The sequence below is a fragment of the Solea senegalensis genome, linkage group LG1 (genome assembly GCF_019176455.1).
Source record: "Solea senegalensis isolate Sse05_10M linkage group LG1, IFAPA_SoseM_1, whole genome shotgun sequence".
NCBI classification, from domain to species: Eukaryota; Metazoa; Chordata; class Actinopteri; order Pleuronectiformes; family Soleidae; genus Solea; species Solea senegalensis.
The window spans coordinates 25341560-25361291 of NC_058021.1; the positions used below are offsets into that span (position 1 = coordinate 25341560).

At 42.7% G+C, this 19732-nt stretch overlaps 1 protein-coding gene across 1 annotated transcript; it reads right to left on the reverse strand.

The window, feature by feature from the left end:
* Positions 1-207: 207 nt before the first annotated feature.
* oplah (5-oxoprolinase, ATP-hydrolysing) lies at positions 208-18847 on the reverse strand. Its single transcript, XM_044040174.1, has 28 exons — positions 18722-18847; positions 16898-17117; positions 15976-16167; positions 14985-15099; positions 14629-14752; positions 12356-12551; positions 11914-12079; positions 11682-11820; positions 11416-11483; positions 10190-10365; positions 9971-10093; positions 9757-9869; positions 9218-9388; positions 8575-8712; positions 8248-8386; positions 8003-8115; positions 7763-7914; positions 7496-7656; positions 7288-7389; positions 6678-6852; positions 6229-6413; positions 5977-6123; positions 5722-5856; positions 2888-3037; positions 2600-2757; positions 2361-2521; positions 2070-2167; positions 208-718 (listed from the first exon to the last, which is right to left on the reverse strand). The coding sequence occupies exons 2-28, from the start codon at positions 17066-17068 to the stop codon at positions 566-568; spliced, it is 3921 nt and encodes a 1306-aa protein (XP_043896109.1). The 5' UTR covers positions 17069-17117; positions 18722-18847; the 3' UTR covers positions 208-565.
* Positions 18848-19732: the final 885 nt, after the last annotated feature.

Sequence of the window (19732 nt, forward strand, 5' to 3'; positions counted from 1 at the left end):
CAAACACATACATGCATACGAGTGGTCTTTGGAGTAGCTGTGGATCAGGAGCTCTGAAGTGCATTGTACCACTAACCAGAAACTTGGGTTCAATCCCCAGTTCCTCTGGTCCACAAACCTCAGTGCTCCCTCTCTCTTGGTACAAAACACAAATATAAGCACTGTGTTTATATTCCTCCCAATTAAGGAAAAAAGTGGACAATCTCATCAGCAGAAACTGGGTTTAATTGTGTTGTTAAATTAACAAGTGTGTTTGTATTTCAATCGTTTTTTTTCCCAAAGTGTTCAATCCTAACAGCCAGGATGAGCACTATAGATAATAGATGCAAGTTAAAGGACTATTACAAGAGTGGTGCTGACTGAAAAAGTACAAAGTAGAAACTGTTAAAATATCACTGGCCAACAATCTTAGTCTTAATTCATCTGGGATGTACTGGGATTAAACCTGTTGCTGCTATTTTAATCCCTCATTCTAAAGAATTTCTTTTCGTTTTTCACTGTGTGCGTGTTTTCCCTGATCTCGTTTCTCTCCCCTCCAGCTCATCTCCTGATTTCTTATTCCTTCTCACACTCCCTCTTGTGCCATCCGGTATTCGAATACGCTGCCTCTCTCCAGAAAAGTCTCATTCAAGCGCCTGTGCTTTGTCTTGGGTCTGTTGCTGGTTTCCTCCTCTCCTCCATATCCTCCGCCGCCAGGAGTGTAGAGGCAGAACATGTCCTGTAGGGGGACATGAACAAACATCACAGTAAACATCTAAACATAAAAAAGAGCCAGCCAAACATGAATTCTGAATCACATTTCTGATCAGCACGTTTATAGCATCAAGTAATAATTAGCTCAGCACCACCTGACATAAAAACTGCAATAAAAACAACATTAGGAAACATATACTTTGTAACAAATGCTGGTTCACGCACTCACCGCTGTATTTCATATGAATCTGTTGGTTGGTTGTCTCTCAATCAGAGGAGGAAAATGCATATGCTGTTTTTTTTTTTGCATCAGCAACTACAGCACCAGGTGTACCACGTTAAATGGTCCAAGAATGAACTCAGAATTCTGTGAATTCTCTGAGAAAGTGCTTTTCTCCTTCTACGCACCAGGGACAATGAGCTACAACTACAGACACTGCAGACACTAAAACACATTTAAAGGCATTATGGACTTACATGAAAGAAACATGTTGTTTCACAAAGCTTTTTGGAGGGATTAGGATTAAGGACCTTGTTGGTATGGCACTCTCAATATATCTCTTTTTTACTCTCCTTTAATAACCTCCTTTTAATTTTTATATTCTGTTGTGAGTTTTATATCTGAAATGTTCTTGTCTCCGTAACTTTTTGCTATAGTTGCAATTTGTGATATCTATGCTGCTATCTTGACCAGCACTCCCTGGAAGAAGAGATCTTGTATCTCAATGGGACCTTCCTGGCTAAATAAAGGAAAGATAGATAAATAAAGACGGCAATGTAATTGTTTTCTTCCCTTGTTTAGTCATAGGACACTATTTAAAAGCACAGTATGTAATTTCTGCTGCTAGGGGCCTCTCAATCAAAACAATAACAAAAGACCTAGTTTGATGATGTCAAATGAGGCGCCGCTTCAGCGGCAGACAGCACAGCAAATGGCAATGAGAACTTGTCATCGATTAGTAGCAAATACACACAATAAAATAATAATTAAAAAATAAATAAATAAATAACAACAACACACTCGCTAACGAGTAGTACAAAATATTTCCCTTCTCACTCTGACATTTCATCGAACGTTTACCCCGGGAAGTTAATGCAAAGACGGGTGAAGTGGATGACGCCACTGAAAGGTGACCGAAATAAAATGGTTAATTACTTTGAATAGAAATAAGAAATATTTTAATAATCCCCAGTGGGAAATAAGATATTATATATTAGATAGAAGCAGAAATATGTACACATCTTGGTGAAACTTGGTGGTTTTCATGACAACATTCAGTAAGGTCTCCTTGTAGTTAGATATATTTTTGTTACACTTATTCTAACAATAAAACTAAACATTTATCACATATATACTGTACATGGTGCTGTCTTACCCCAGGCTGTAGCGGGACGCTGGTTTTGGCTCCCAGGTTGAGCTGTCTGCCGTCTGCCCTGTGGAGCAGGTTCAGTCCTGCTGCACCATCCTCTCCCCCTGATAAGAGGAGACAGAGTGAGCACTGAGGAAACACCCGCACTTTGCATTACAACACACAACACTTCACTCAACACTTCATTGTTTACAAAGTCAATAATAGCATTGGTGGCAGATTAAATTCCAATGTCACTGTTTTGTACAAGGATAATAAAGGTATTAAAACAACCACGATGAATATCAGAGTGTTTACCTTTGAGGCCGTAGGGTCGAGTGGACCGTCTCTCGGTCAGTACAGACAGAACCACCTTGTTCCTGAACAGAAGTTTCCGGATCACACCATCTCCACCGCAGTGCTTCCCTGCGCCTCCCGAGTCGGGCCGCAGTGAGAACTGCTCTAAAATCACCGGATACCTGAACAAATCAATCAATTAGTGGACCCAACAATTTCACAAAAACAAAAAAAGAACATTTCTTTGACTGATGCTTTACCTCTTCTCCAGGATCTCGGGGTCAGTGATGCGGGTGTTGGTCATGTGACTGTGCACTCCACTCCGCCCGTTCCAGCCTGGCCCCGCCCCTGCTCCCCCGGCAACCGTTTCATAGTAACCAACATTCTCTGTGCCAAATGAAATGTTGTTCATGCAGCCCTGATGTACGGCAGAATGACAGTACATCCATTTAAGCAAGGAAATAATGACACATCTTTAAATATTCAACTTATAAACTAAAAGGTACAACATTTTGTTTTCCACATTAACATAACTTAATTGTTCGTACCTGCGAAGCGGCGCATACTTCAAATGCCTTAAAGATGACATCGACCACTCTCTGGGATGTGAGAACATTTCCTCCAACCACAGCTGCATTCTGGGAAGGCTGGAGGATCGAGCCAGGAGGGATGATGACTTTGATTGGTGCGAGACAACCCTACAACATGGAAGCAAAAAAAAGATGATATGAATGAGATAATCCTAATAATCTTTGCGTTCTGAAGAGGTGACACTAGAAAAACAGGACATTATTTTTGTCCACTTGCAGAAGTGGACAAAAATATCAGAATTATTGGGACTTCATCTATATGGACTAAATCCATAAGTGAGGACACTGTGTTTCCATCATGGTCCAGTTCAGTTTGGTACAGTACGGTGTGGTTTTGAACGGTAAAGCCCAAGGGTCAGGTTTGTGTTTCGACTGAGAGCAGTACCTTTACTTGGTAGGCAGGGTGTGGGCAGCGACGACATCGAACGCAACACAACAGACAACAATGGAGGACGTCCAGCAGCTCTTTTTTTACTGCTCAGTTTGTGGCTGTTTGTCTCAATAAGACATAAAGCTTTGTATGAGAATAGACTGCAGATGTCTTCCTTGACTTCTATGGGGTATTTATTGCTAGGGAGTGATGTTTTTTTACCGTCCCATTTTACTCTGGTACCACAGAATTGAACAGCTGGGGCCAATTATTTGGTACTATTCCTATACTACATACCTTACTGTACCGAACCAAACTGAACTGTTCCACGTGGTGGAAACACAGCTTAATCTGTCTTTTTTTCTTTTTCTTTTGGACCAGTCCTGTATGTCTTTTGTTTTTAATGTTGAAAAAAGCTTGATTTAAAACAGTGGTTAGTGCAGGACAGGTCTAATCTAGCCTCTGGTTCTGATTCTAAGTTTAATGTGACCTTGAAACTACAGTGAATAACTAATAACCTAAACCATTTACGTTATTTACACTTACATCCTGTTTTCTACACGCTATGGTGCTTTCATCATTTATTTAAAGGGGACATATTATGCAAAATCAACTTTTTAACCATTTTAATACTGATATTTGGGACTCTGGGGGCCCTACCAGTCGCCAAAGTGTGGAAAAACAATACTCAGTCATGTTTTCGTGGTTCCGCTTAGTGTAAGTATAGGCGATAAAACGCTCGATGTTGAATTCCCTGCGCTTATGACGTCAGCATGCGCATTTCACCGCGAATGTTACCGCCCCACCAGTACGTTTACTTCGCAAGCTCCACCTTAGCTCCACCTTGTCCCTGCGAGAGTGCAGGCGAGGGAGGAAGAGCGGTATTATGTCAACGCGGCGGGACAAGTGTGCTATTGGTGGCTGCACAGTGGAGCACAGTGTTTTACAGAGGATTTTATATATGAAGCTAATGTGCCGGATAAAGTCAGCAATCGTGTGTTCGTGTGTTCGCACCACCTCACATCAGACTGCGACCAGCGGTCGCTGTATTTAGTCAGGGGACGTATTTCACCGACGTACAAACACACAAATTGTTAAGAAAAGATCACATAGAGCTCATAACTGACCATTCTGACACGTCCTAATTAAACATATTTGTTCAGTACGTCCTCCATGACCGGAGCACAGACTCAGTCTGATACAATCACATAAAGCAGCTGTTTATGCAGCTCGCTGCTGACGATCAGCGGTGCTGCACTCTCTGTGTCACCGCTGATCGCCAGCTCGCCGGAGCACCGGAGCTGGTCAGTGGTGGTGAGGTCTCCGGAGCACAGTCTCCGGTCTGATACAGCAACATACAGTTTATTCAGCGCGCCGCTGGCGATCAGCGGTGGCGATCAGCTGATCGCCAGCGGCAGTTTAGGCTATCGGTGACACAGAGAGTGTAGCACCGCTGCACAGAGAGTGCAGCACCGCTGATCGTCAGCAGCGAGCTGCATAAACAGCTGCTTTATGTGATTGTATCAGACTGAGTCTGCGCTCCGGTCATGGAGGACGTACTGAACAAATATGTTTAATTAGGACGTGTCAGAATGGTCAGTTATGAGCTCTATGTGATCTTTTCTTAACAATTTGTCTGTTTGTACGTCGGTGAAATACGTCCCCTGACTAAATACGGCAACCGCTGGTCGCAGTCTGATGTGAAGTGGTGCGAACACACGATCTGATTCAGCAAAATACAGTTTATTCAGCTTACACGGTGATCGCCACCGCTGATCGCCAGCTCGCCGGAACACCGGAGCTGGTCAGCGGTGGTGAGGTCTCCGGAGCACAGTCTCCGGTCTGATACAGCAACATACAGTTTATTCAGCGCGCCGCTGGCGATCCGCGGTGGCGATCAGCGGTGCTGCACTCTCTGTGTCACCGCTGATCTTCTGTTCCTAAGTGTTTTTAACTGATATACAGTTGGACAGTGTTCAGCTCGATCCTTATGTAGGACGTCTCTTCCTGTGACGGCACTCTCGCTGACATGTTGATATTGTCAGAGAGCTAGTGGAGGGAGGGGGAGACGAATAGAGCTGTAAAGCGCTGTAAAGAGGACAAATCAGAAACCCCCTGAAAGAAGTGGGTGTGTGTTTGCCTGTGTCTCATTTGCATATAAAGGGACCATGCACGAAAACCGAGCGTTCTGAAAGGGGCGGGTTTAGCAGGGTTATTGAACTACTATGATTCTTCATCCTTATGGTATTTTGACCAAAGCATGTCACTGACATGTTCATTAGGACACCAGGGAACTATCTTAATGGGGGAAATAGGGTATAATATGTCCACTTTAATACTACTTTGGGTCACTCATTAACCCTGGGCTGCTGCGTTTGCTCTTCACTGGAGGGCGAAACAAACCTAAACGAACGATGGTTACCTGGTTGAGTGGGATGTCCTGTCCGACCATGCAGCGCAGGCAGTAGATGAGGGCAGAGAGGGTGATAGCCCGAGGAGCATTGCAGTTCCCCCACACCTCTGTCCCGGTTCCCGAGAAATCAAACACAGCACTGCCCTGTAACAACCGAGTTTTCAATTTCAACTAAACGTCAACTATAATGTGCACAATACGCAGTATATTAGGCTTTCATGTTAACATTGTGTTGAATATCCCGAGTAGATTCCCATCGCTCACCTCTTCTTCATTAATTTGGACTCGCAGCCTGATTGGCGTCCCGTCATCCATGAAATCCTCCGACTCCACCTCCAAGGATCCAGTCTGTTGCCGTCGACAACGTGCAAAGTCTCTCAGCATGTCCCTCACTGCGAGCTCTGCATTACTCTGAAAGCGTCAAACCCAAAGCGACGGCGGTACGACTCGTAAAGCAACACTTTTCTAAATGATCACATCATTGTTGTCATTTTACACAGATTTACATGACCTGACCTGAATGTACCCCATGTAGGCTTGGACCACAGCCAGCCCATAGCTGTCAATCAACTCCCCCACCAGCTGGCTGCCTCTCTGATTGGCTGCCACCTGAGCCCGCAGGTCTGACAGGTTGTCATGGAGATTACGAGTCCCAGAGCAGTCTGGGTACTGGGCCGGAGCCATTAGCGCTTCAGTTACAGCTGATATGGAGATGGGAGGAAAGGCCCAGGGAGAAATGTGACACGAGAACAGGCACAGAGAGAAAAGCATGACAGGAAACTGAGTGAGGAAAGTGAAAGTTAAAGTAGACCATAAACATTCGGACTCCTCAGTCCCATATTTTGTTAAACCCTTTGATTTGTATATGCAATATGTGTGGTCTCCGTTAAAGCCACAGTATATATTCCATCTCTCCATCTCTCGTAAGTCTCTCACTTTAATTCTCTCATCTCCTCATCTCTTACCTTCTTCCTGGAAGACCCCGCCAGTGACAAGTTTGAAAGACGTGAAGACTGCGCCCTCCTGCTCAAGGGTTGTGGAATGAGGGGGCATGGAGCCTGGAGTGATGCCACCTATGTCGGCATGGTGCCCTCTGCTGGCCAGAAAGAACACCGGCTTGCTCAACTCCTTCCTAAACACCTAAAGTGAGAAGAGGGAAACATGGGCCATGTATCTAAAAGCTGATCTTCCATTTTTCAGGATGAGGACCACAAAGTAACGACACACTGAAAAGCCACCACTGGTTGCAAAACGAACGTCCTGGGAGGCTACAGATGTTTGCATGTTTTTGGTCTTCTCTAATATGATTGACAGCTGGTATCATCCAATAGATGCTTGGTTGCCGGTGATATCTGTGAATTTCTGGTTTAAAAAACTGACAAATTGACAAATTGCTATTTTCAAGGATTCACAACAGGAGTTCATTTTAAACCAGGAATACTTTTTTATATATACATGTATATATATATATATATATATATATATATATATATATATATATATATATATATACACAGAGAGAAAGAGCAGTGTTCAAGAAAAAGAAAAGAAGTGAAGAAAACTCCACAGACTGACTGGTGTGATGACAGTGAGGTCCGGAAGATGGCTGCCTCCGGCACATGGGTGGTTACTCAGGAGGACATCCCCTTCTCTCAGCTCGTTCCCCAGTGTTCTGATCTGAAAAAAAGCACAAGTATAGAACGTACGGTGACTCCGCCTCTATCAGATGTGTCGCCTCGGCAGCATGACTGCACCCACCCACCTAGACACACGCAGTCTTTACCTGGTACTGGACAGTCTCTTGCATGGCACCCAAGTGAACAGGTATGTGAGGTGCGTTGGACACGAGACCGCCGTCTGGTCCGAACACGGCACAGGAGAAGTCGAGGCGTTCCTTGATGTTGGTCGAAATGGAGGTTCTCTGGAGAACTCTGCCCATCTGCTCTGTAGAGGGAAGAAAGATGGAGATAAAGGTTAAAACTGAAAAAGAACCCAGGCTTTACTTCAATCCATGCACCCTCCGTCACTTCATTTCATGTCCTGTTCTCACCTGCTATGCTCATGAAGCGGTGGGAGAAGATGGAGAGCTGCACAGTGTTGAGTTCAGTGCCCAGGGCACAGTGAGGGTCGGATCCAACAGCAATGCAAACATCGCCCCCTTCTGTCCGATGGGCCTCACAGCATGGCTCCACCAGGATGGTGCTGCACGAGGAAAGAGCAGAATTAACCTTTAAAGTGTCATGAATCAACTTAAAGTATTAGAATTTGAATGAAGAGCAAAGCAAAGTGCCTGTTCTTGTCAATGATGATGGCTGGTCCCTGGATGCTGTCACCACATGGCAGCTCCTCCCACAGATACACGCTTGTGTCCAGGTAACCATCTTCAAAGTAACACTTGGTCATCTACAGAGAAGAACAAGAAGTACTTCTATACCATATACAATTTTAATTGTAGCTTAATATATATATAAATGGTAATGAAAAAATACAAAAGATGAATGTAAATTAAATATTAAGGTGTGTGTGTCCATATACCGTGACAGGCTTGGCATGTTTGAATCCCATCTTTGTTTTATACACAGATTTGATACCCGATTTTCCACAGCCCCTCACTCTGATGTCATCCACCATGATGGGTCTGTCTGGAATGGTGAATCCAAACTCCTTCAAGTAACTAAAAGGGAAATGAAGACAGAAAACAAAACATTACAGTGAAAAACTAGAAGTAAAACCAGAAGGAATGTAAATAAATGTCATCTCCAAAGATTACTGAGCTCCTCACATCAGGAATGAGACAGGACGGAGTGCACATGGACTGCACGCAGTGACATTAGCAAACAAAGCAGTAAACAGAGAGCTAACCGTTTGGTGAAGGCACTGCGAAAGTCTCCCGCTTGACAGGACTGCGCGTTGCTGGGGTAATCGGCAGCGGTGACCATGAGCGCACAGTCGGTGCCCTCGTAACGCAGGTGGAGGAAGACCTCGGTGGTTATCTGATCGCTGAAGAGGACAAGAGACATTGAGGCTGCTTAGTCTGGCGTGCATAATGTCAAAGTGTATCACCATAATCCTCTGTATTCATCTCTATTACAAGAGTACATGTAAATGACGTTCCACAATGCAGCTTTGAACAGAAACAAATGAGCTGACACAGCTTAATTAACAGCTTTCTTGCAAAAAATTCAAGCACTTTCAATGAGCCACGTCAGTTTAAGGTGTTTTTCAAATATTTTCAAGGGCTTTGACACTTTCTTTTTAAGCTCACAATTAATTTTACAACTGATTTCAAGATTTTATTATCTTTTAAAGCACATTCAGGTCTTACTCCCAAATACATTTCTCTTCAAATTATCCCCCAATCCAGGCTGAGTACCAAAAGGGACCGGGCTTTTTCAGTCCGGGCCCCAACTCTTTAAATAACTTGAGTGTTTTTATAACAGTGAAAGATTCACATGCCGACGACTGGTTAAGCCCGAAGTATGCCGTGTTTTTTTTGAGCGCTGACCTGTTGAAGTCCCGCGCACAGAGCGTGTCGCGGCATCGCCTCGAGAGCTGCTCCACCCTCCGGTCAAGCTCGACGAAACAGCGCGCATCGTACTGCAGCGAGCACGGCTCCTGCACCTCCTCCACCACGTCAGCGAGAGCCAGGCCGTAGGCTGAGAGTACGCCACTGTACCTGAGAAACACAGGCACACACATCAGTGACAAAGATACTGCCGTCACTACGGACAGGGTTCAAGAGAAGGACCAAAGAATGTATATAAAATAGACAGGAGTCTTCCAGTCTGTGTTTCACAGCCCATTTAAAACAATGATAAAAGCTACATCAAGTCATTTTTAGACACAATAAAAGAGTACAGTTTCTGCATCAAGTGGATTCTTTGTTGTCCACACTTCACCTCTGACTCTGTGTTTATGTTGAACTGAAGCAGAGAGTGGAACACTGTTCCCAGATATTTGTAAGTCTCCAAAAGTGGGTCCATTATTATATTCAGTCTATGAAAAAAAGGTCTATCAACACCGCCGCAGTCCCACCAGCCTTACTTGTGTATAAATACAGTCTTCATCCCCAGTGCTCGGGCAATAGCACAAGCATGTTGTCCACCTGCACCGCCGAAACAAGCTAACACATGCTGAGACGTATCGTGGCCTTTCGCCTGTGAGGGTGTGTGATGAGAGAGAGAGAAAACAAAACATGGTTTTCATATTTTTCAAGCTTGAACAAATTGTTCCAAGAAGCTCGAGGAGCCCAAATGACCTGTGTCAGTGCTCTGATCGGCCGGCACATGGCCTCATTCGCGACACGAATGAATCCCATGGCGACCTCCTCCACACTCATCGCCGAATCACCGTTGGACACCGTATGGTTGTTTGTGGTCACCTTCAAATGAAAGAAAAAGAGCATGAGCCGCAACGTTATTAGATTTAGATTACAAAAGAAAAGTGGAGCTTGACTGAATCTTTCGCAAGTGCCTGCCTGTGACTGGTTGGAGGACAAGAAGACGTTGATCTCTTGGGTGAGAAGACGGAAGTGCTTCATGGTGTCCTCAGTGGACAGTGGTTCGTCCTCGCCGGGCCCAAAGATCTTTGGGAAAAAGGAAGGGAGGAGTCGTCCAAGGGCTAAGTTGGCATCGGTCACGGTCAGAGGGCCACCTAGAACAGATCATCAGTTATTATTCTGTTTCACCGTCAGTGCTGTTCAAAGCTGAGCAAAACCTTAGCGAGACATAGAAAAGCAACTCTCCAACAGAGTACATCAACAATCGAGTCACAGTCATGTTTTATTTTGTGAGCAAACATTAGAGCAAGTGAGAGTCATCCCAGTTTTTTCAAACATTTAAACATTTTCAGTGTATTTATGTAATGAGGGAGGATGTGGCCTAAAGTGTTCAACACCAGCTTCTTTACCTCAGACAAACTGACACTTGACATTTAGTTGCATCACCATTCTGCACACAAATAGTTGTATAATAATTGTACACGCAAAATATTTTCCTGAGGAAGCCATAACTCACTTTTCCTTTGTTAAACATTCAGGTTTGTGGTTAATTAACATTTTTTGGATTGACTGTAACTGTATTTGTTCAACAATAAAATTAATCCTCAGGAACATAACTTCCCGAATAATTCTGATAATCAGTGGGGCTGAACAATTGCATGTTTGCAAATCAAAATCGCTGTCATTTCATTGATATACTTTTTATTGTTTGAGCTACAATTAATTGTAGTTCTTTCATTTCAGATTCTTGTGAATCTTTTCTGGTTTATTTGCTCCACACCAATAAATGAATATCTTTGGTTTGCCCGAATGACAATTTACAAAATTTTCTGCAATTCATGGATGAAACAACCTATAATTATCAAAAGAAAATTAAAATATTCATTATTATATGTTGGAAATGAATTATATCTACAAGTTCTTAACCTTGTGTTAGATTATATTCGTTAACATGTTGATGGTCGTCCTGTTTTGCATAAGAAAACATTTAACTGAAGCTTAATCGATATTTTACCCCAATCATTCAGCTCTGATTAGTGCAATCCCTGTATTTGTACATGGATGAATTAAATTTGAACTAAAGAGTGGTGGTGAAAAAGTGAGCTGGATATGTATCATTATCAAATCTAATAGGTTGTGGATTGAAAAGGATCAGTGAATCAGAGACAAACATTTAAAGAACAATAAAGGAAGCATTCATTCACCTTTCCTGTAGCACGCTGGTCCTGGATGTGCTCCTGCAGACTCTGGTCCAACCACAAACATCCCTGATCTGAAATATTAGGAAAACAAAATCAAAATTCACAAATATGAATCGAAAGGAGAAAAGTCTGACCTTTGCTAGTTACAAAAGACTTTGATTATAGAAAACAAATAAAGACGTCACTTTTTCAGGAATTCCTTCTCTTATTCATGACACAGCAAAAATTAAGCAGAAACGACAGCTGATCAGTCCCAAAAACACACTGACCTGAAGAAGAGTCTGGATCCTCCTCCTGCAGCCACAGTGTTGATGTCCAGCTGCGGTGCTTGCAGGGTGACTCCAGCTGTGGTGGCCTCGAACACATGTTCGTACTGGCCAGCGTATCGACTCACATCTGTGGAGGTTCCTGCAGGGGGGGTAAAAAAACAAACCCCAGAAGTTTATAAAAGTTTATAAACGTGACCACAATCAGACACACACCAGCGTTCACTCGACTCACCACCCATGTCAAAGCCAATCACAGGTTTCTCCTCCATCTGGCTGAAAGAGGTGACGGCATAGCCCACCACACCCCCGGCGGGGCCAGAGAGAATGGCCCGTGAACCACAGAACTTCTCCATGGGAGTCAGACCGCCATCTGACTGCATGAACAAGACATCCACGTCCTGACGTCACGGGGAAACAAGAGATTACTTTCATCTTTGGAACATCAGCTGACCCCACTGCAGCTTTTAAACACATTTACTTACATTTATTGCCACTTGTATGACTTCATATCATTTTTTATCACTTTTTAAAATGAATTTATCTGTTAAATCATCTTCTATATTGAATATAATGTCATTGTGCTCATTGTGCTTGATGTGTTTCTCATTTTCTTACGCCTCTTTCTGATTTTTCTCCCTATGAGTTAATTTACTATTTTACATATTCCGTCATACCTTCAGTCCACCCTTAAATCCAGAGGTGAAGCCTTTCAAATACTGACGGATGTTGGGTGTGAGGTAGGCGTCGGCGCAGACGGTGTAACCCCGAGGCACCGCCCGCACCATGGGCATGACCTCGCTGGACAGAGACACCTGGGTGAAGCCCAGAGAGCGAGCCAGGGCGCCCACAGCTTTCTCATGATCGGACCACCTGAGGAGAAAAAAAGAGCGAGAGAGAGAAACAAGTCAATCATAAAAGTTCTGCTTTCACACATGCACCGAAACCAGGGTGTTCTCCGGAGATTGTACCAATGGCAGAGTGATATTGTCCAAAGTTCTTTGTGCTGGTCTTGTTACTTAATCCTCCAGATATTTTTTTTAATAGCAACGGCTTTCTTTGTGATGTGCAGAAGGAAAACACCTTTTTATGTAATCTGAAGTCAACCTCTTTGATTTCTATCTTTTTTTGATGATGGTTTTGGTCAGTCTGGTTTTAAAGCAGGTCACTCGACCGAAACTGCACTTCTTGCTGTCACTGAGCAACTCCACACTGCCAGTGCTGCCTCTCTCTCCTCTGTGCTCATCCTCTTGGACCTTTCTGCAGCGTTTGACACAGTTAACCACCAGATCCTTACTTCCTCCCTTCAAGAACTAGGTGTCTCAGGCTCTGCACTTACCCTTCTCTCGTCCTATCTTCAAAACCGAACATACAGAGTAACCTGGAGAGGATCCGTGTCGGAACCCTGTCCTCTAGCTACTGGGGTCCCTCAGGGTTCTGTCTTGGGCCCTCTCCTCTTCTCTCTATACACCAACTCTCTTGGTTCGGTTATTCGCTCTCATGGTTTTTCCTATCACAGCTACGCCGATGACACCCAACTCATTCTCTCTTTTCCCAGCTCCGACACACAGGTAGCAGAACGGATCACCGCTTGTCTGACTGACATCTCTCAGTGGATGTCTGACCATCACCTGAAACTCAATCTCGACAAGACTGAATTTCTTTTTCTCCCAGGAAAGGGCTCTCCCACCACAGATCTAACCATCACCCTCGACAACTCTGTGGTAACTCCTTCTCACACCGCAAGGAACCTGGGTGTGACACTTGACGACCATCTCTCCCTCACTGCCAACATTGCTGCAACAGCTAGATCTTGCAGATACATGTTGCACAACATCCGAAGGATTCGGCCTCTCCTAACCCAGAAGGTGGCACAGGTTCTGGTCCAGGCTCTTGTCATCTCACGCTTGGATTACTGCAACTCCCTCCTGGCTGGTCTTCCTGCATGCGCCATACGACCTCTGCAACTCATCCAGAATGCAGCAGCTCGACTGGTCTTCAACTTACCAAAATTCTCCCACACTACACCGCTCCTCCGCTCCCTTCACTGGCTTCCTGTAGCTGCTCGCATCCGCTTCAAGACTCTAGTGCTTGCGTTCCATGCTACAAACGGATCCGGTCCAGCCTACATCCAGGACATGATCAAAACCTACACCCCAGCCCGCCCACTCCGCTCTGCATCGACAAACCGGCTTGCTGCTCCCTCACTGAGAGGATCACAGAGGCACTCGCAGAACTCGAGACTGTTCACTGTCCTCACTCCCAAATGGTGGAACGATCTCCCCATCGACATCCGGACAGCTGAAAGCCTCCACATCTTCCGACGCCGACTAAAAACACATTTCTTCCGACTCTACCTCGACTAAGACGACAAAAAAAAATTAAAAAAAAATAAAAATTGTATTGCACTTATGACTAGCACTTCATAGTTTGTTCTACTTGAAGCTCTTACTTACTTCTAGCTCTTATTTGTACCCAAATGTTTAAATGTACTTTTGTAAGTCGCTTTGGATAAATGCTAAATGACATGTAATGTAATGTAATGTAATGATGGAAAAGATGGTAAATCATCGACAGACTGCTTCCGTTAATGGGAAAGGATTTAAAGAACATATTTATATGTAGTTATTTATATACGATATTGTTTATTATTGTTTACTTTTTGTGCTTTTGGAATCGTTCTATGCATCCATGTATTACGTAATATTTTTCTTTTTCTTTTAGTGGACTACGAAAGACTCGAGTGACAAAGTTTGAATTGAATAGACTTTAAATACAGGGGCAAAGAATAAAGACATTATTTTCTACTTAAAAGACTAGAAAATTGGACACTATCGACATATTCACTTTACAATCTTCAAAAACAAGAAGCAGTGTGTGTGTTAAGACAGAACAACAAATAGGTAAACAGTTAGCGAAGAAAGGAAATGTAAAGTAAACATCTACTGACGTGTACGAGTGCAGCAGGAGCACAGCCACACTGGTGATCCCACGAGACAGAACTCCTCTCAGCTCCTTCTCGACGTGCTTCAGATCAAGCTCCTTCCACACCTCCAGAGAATCCCCAGTGCTGCCTGAGAAACACACACACACACACACACACACACACATATACAGTAAATTTACATTTCATCTACGGCATACTTCAAATATTCACATATAAGAAGCAGGGGACATCACAAACTTGTTTTAATAATAAAAAAAACCTCAAACCGTTTATCAAAAATAGTTGAGGATTAAGTTAGTTCCGGTCAGTAAGGGCAGAGAAATAAATTCACAAGAATTCGACATAGTTCTGTTTCAAACCTGTGACAACACGTTTGGGATCCTTCCTGGGCAGCTGGCAGCCATCTCGCCTGAGGACGACGCGCTCATCCACCTCTATCACCTCCTCGTACAGCACTTCAGGCACTGCGACCTCCTGTTAATATACACACCACACCATGATTACACATCGGACTTATAGAGAGATAAGCCTGGATATGACATCTTGCAACATAGACTTTCCGTCAAATTAGGTCAACATGAGAGTAAATGAACTGCATATGAATGGCACGAATAACTTTAAATGTTATTTCTCAGGCTTTTTTCATGCTGTGTTATAGTGACAGCTTATATTATAACAGAGCATCAGCTTCATAGATGAGTAACAACTTCAATAACATGTCAGGGGCAAAGATCTGCTTCCATTCTCCTTAAGACAGGGGAATAACTAAACTCTACAGTATGTTGCAGAGACCACAGCCCTGTATCCAGGCAACTCGCCTATATATTTTAACGTACATATTGCATAACAATGTTTAAGCTGATCAGGCGGTGGGTCAAACTCACACTAGGACAGGGCCGGCCATACGTATTTTGGTGCCCTGGGCCATAATAATGTATGCAGTGCAAAATACTGCAATTTCATAGCAGTGACAATATGCTGCGTTTCAGAAAACACATTTTGGACATGAGACACAAACACAGATGAGAAACAGACAAACATGTTACTTGTGACAGAGACTAATATTCTTAACATTTAAGGTTGTATAAACACTTTGTATTTGAATTAAGGGTTAGGTAATTGAAAAATAATTACGCATTCATTACGCAAATCAAAAGGATTTTTACGCAGTACTCTATACTTCCTCACGTGGCCTTTCTTCTGCATTCTGACGCTCACTTTGAACTTCGTGACAATGCTCGTCTTCGTCTATGCCTGAGCAGTTTGATCAAAATGATCAGTGAGTGTCCTGTATGTGTGCCGTATATAGCCATGGTTTTAAGAAAAAAAAAAAGAAGAAAGATGACAAACCAGATCAAACAGCTTCGGTCTGGCCTGTGTGCCAATGTGCAGCAGGTCCTTAAAGCCCTTCGTGACCAGGAGAGCCGTTCTCTCTCCCTCTCTCTCCAGTAACGCGTTGGTCGCCACCGTTGTGCCCATTCTGATCCAGCCAATGAGTGAGGTGTCCACAGGCTGATCGCGAGGAAAGGCCCGTCCTGTTTCCTGTCATTATACGTATGCAGACAAATAAATAACACACACTCCTCTATAGCTGCCATTCCACTAGTGATGTGAACACATTCTAAATGACACATTACAGTACATCCCAAGACTCAATATGCTGTGTTTTTGTCCCTTGTGTATTGTTTTGACGAGTCTGATATAAGACATGTAAGACACATCCTTCACTATAACACTTATATCATGTTCAAAACCAGCCGTGTTATGAATATCGTGGTATTTTGCGTGGTGATATTAAATCGCTTTAATTTTTTTATTTTGTAACAAGTAAAAATGTTTACATACAACAAAATCAATTCATGTTTCAGTCCACTAGATGGTGCCAAGTGCTCACTCTCACTACAGCTGTTAAAATCGCAAAATATGATTTTGCAATATCTTGATAATCTTGATAATATATAGAAATCAGGTGTCTCTAGTCATTCCCATCCCTACCTGCAACACAATAATATTATGTATAAAAACTGTCATGATACACAAGCTCGCTGAAGCTTGAGGAGGTTTAGGACTTTGGACATCTAAGACAAAGCAGCCTTCTTTGTCTTGGACAGTTTTTCAGTCCAACCCCAGACTCGCTGTTCCAACTACAACAACAACATGCATGACCTTTGTATCTTCAGGCAAAAAAAAACCACCTACATGTTTTAACCTCCGTGTGACCTCTAACCCCACAATAGTGCTCTCTAATCCCTAACCCATCTTGTGATGTTACCTCTTCCAGGACTCTGCGGATGCCTTCAGTGGGAGCGTCTTTATAGTTCTGTGGGTCTCGGGACAGCAGTTTCAGGACTCTTTCACGACCATCGGGCAACCGGGCAAACACATCAGTGAAAGTGCCACCGCGGTCTATGGCAAAGTCAAATTTTCCTTCAGTCTCAGCCATAGTGGAGGAGGTAAAAAAAACAACCCAAAAACTCCTGCAACTCCTGGATCTGGGAGTGGAGTCAGAGAAGGACAGAGAGAAAGTGAGACAGAGATAGACCGTGTTCAGTGCTGATATGAGAACATGTGAGATATCTGCTGAGAGGGAAGGAGGAGAAACACCTTTCATTCATAAAACTGTCTGCAACAAAGACAACCCTCGCCCTATCCGGGTTGATTATCAATCACCACCAAGCTTATGTAAAAAACACTCACACACAAACACAAGTTTGCACTGCTACTCTTGAGACTCCACATTGCCGTTACTGTCTACTGTTAAATATAACGTGTAAACAAGTACTGAAATGTAGGGCTGCGACTAACGATTATTATCATAATCAAATAATCTGTCGATTATTCTCTCGATTGATTTGGTCCATAAAATGCCAGAAAATGTTGAAAAACGTTGTCCACAAAACAAAATGATTTCTAATTTTAATTTAAGAAGCTGAAAACTGGTTTTAATAATGAAAAAACCCTCAAAGTGGTTAATAATTGATTAATTGAGTAATTGTCTCAGCCCTACTGAGAGGTAACCAAGTAGAATAAGCAGTATGTTAGCTCAACTAAGTCCTTGTTGCAACATTAGCTCTTGCAGCTACATAATGCTGTTAAAACTTGGTCATTACATGAAACACTGCAGGCTCATGTGTTCACTCCTACAAGGTTTGCAATTCATTCATTTTCTATGGTGTAACTGGGAAACTGGGGAGGATTTTCTCTATGGTGTTGTGCAACTTCAGTGTGGAGACTGTTTGTCTCATTGTTGTCTTATTCTTCTGTTACTGGTTTCTTATGTTATTCTTCACAGAGCCTCCAGGATAGTTTGAGTCTGAACATGATGCAAGCTAATTCCACTCCCAGTCGCATTATCAGGGGGTGTTACTCCAAATTTGAGAGGTTGTATTTAATAGGGATGGGACGAGTTCGCTTTTTTGTCTGATACCTACATCAGAAACTCGAGTATCTAGAGCTAACGATATCACAAACTCAAGTATCTACCGATAACGATACTGCAAATGCGAGTATTTACCGATACCAAGATCACAAACTTAAATATCTACTGATATCGCCCCAAACACGACTCAGCTAGGATTTTTATTTACATTTATTTTGACCATAACGATACTGACCAATACCAATTCCCAATTTAAAATACACAATTACATGTATTTTAAATGTAGAAATAGAAATTGTCATGCAAACATGACAACTGTCATAACCAACCCCGCCGCCCCTAACGCCACCACTGATGTATGTAGTTTTTCTGCATGTCTTCCAAATGATGTCATAGCTGTGACATTATATGCAGTTAAAGACTATATAAAAGTTTTAGCAGGAGCAGAGACTAGTGACAGAGACAGTGTCTGATGCAGCTGCTGTGACGTCACATGAAAAAGCTCCACATGAACCTGCAGGAGGATGAATGACCCACAAACCGACAACATAATTCAACATTCTGTAGTAAGTTTCGGTCATGGACAGTAGACAAGTGACATGAGCACTGCTGCCTCGACGTTCAGTAATGAACATAAACTATACGTGTGTCAATGCTACGGCTTCACGAAAATCACCAGAACTAAACAACGAAGCAGTAGCGACGTCTTTCACTCACCTGTCCGCAGGTGCTGCTCCGATTCTGAGGCTGGGAATCTTTAGTAATCCTCCTCCTCCTCCACTTCTGTAATCGGTGCCTTTACGACTGAGACCACGTCGATGAAACCGGGTCAGTTGAAAAAAACTGGTCTAAGCTCCGCCCCGCCGAAAAGATCCGGTGTAAATTAGCGCCCCCCTCTGGTTTTAGTAGATATATTCTAAGAGAAAAATCAGCACCTGTGGATCAAACGAATTAAATCACAATAATTAAATTTTAAGTGACCACAGCTGATGAAAAAAAAAGATTTATTAATAAATAAAAGGAAATGGGGTAAACAACAACAAAGTAAGTAGAAAGATACAAACTAAGGTACTTTATTCATAAAATAACTTTATTATTATTATTGTTTATTTTCCAGTTTTCAATGCATATTTGTTGACTGATTATACATTTGATTTCAAGCAGAAAGGAAAAGCAGTAAATTATAGGTAGTGTGTGCAAATATTTTAGAAAAAGAGTATTTAAATCATTCTAAATGTTGGGGAAAATTTAACCTCAACCTTACACCGGTTGGTTAAGAGTAAGGATAAGGTAGGGTTGAATCAAGATAACACCTCATCACTAGCTTAGTGACCAGTACATTCCTGTTCGAATAGTAGATAACTTTTTTTCTACTTTATATCTGTATTTTACAGTGATTTAGTGATTTAAGAAGCAATTGTGATTATAACTCAAATGAAAATTATTTAATAGGGGATGACATGTCGTGTGCCCATGCCATTTTCACAAGTCATAATTAGCATAACTAAATTGGTAATTTATTAAGCTAAATATGGAGGTTACTGGGATTCAAACTCACCACAAGACCACATTTATCCATCAAGGTCAGAGCAGAGAGTGTGAGAGCAGTGTGTGTCTTCCTCCACTAAGGAGTAGAGCAGAAAAGCAGCACTTCATATCATCATTAAAAAAACAAATTTTCCCCCATATCGTCCTTGTCATGTGACCCAACAATTTTAAACCAATGCC

What these genes read in the sequence shown, in the direction of transcription:
- oplah (XM_044040174.1), bottom strand. Translation starts at nt 17,068, where the DNA reads ATGGCTGAGACTGAAGGAAAATTTGACTTTGCCATAGACCGCGGTGGC. An exon ending in ACCAGCGTGCTACAGGAAAG is followed by an intron (nt 10,366 to 11,415) that starts GTGAATGAATGC and finishes GATCTGTTCTAG; the next exon opens with GTGGCCCTCTGACCGTGACC. An exon ending in CCCGAGATCCTGGAGAAGAG is followed by an intron (nt 2,522 to 2,599) that starts GTAAAGCATCAG and finishes TGATTTGTTCAG; the next exon opens with GTATCCGGTGATTTTAGAGC.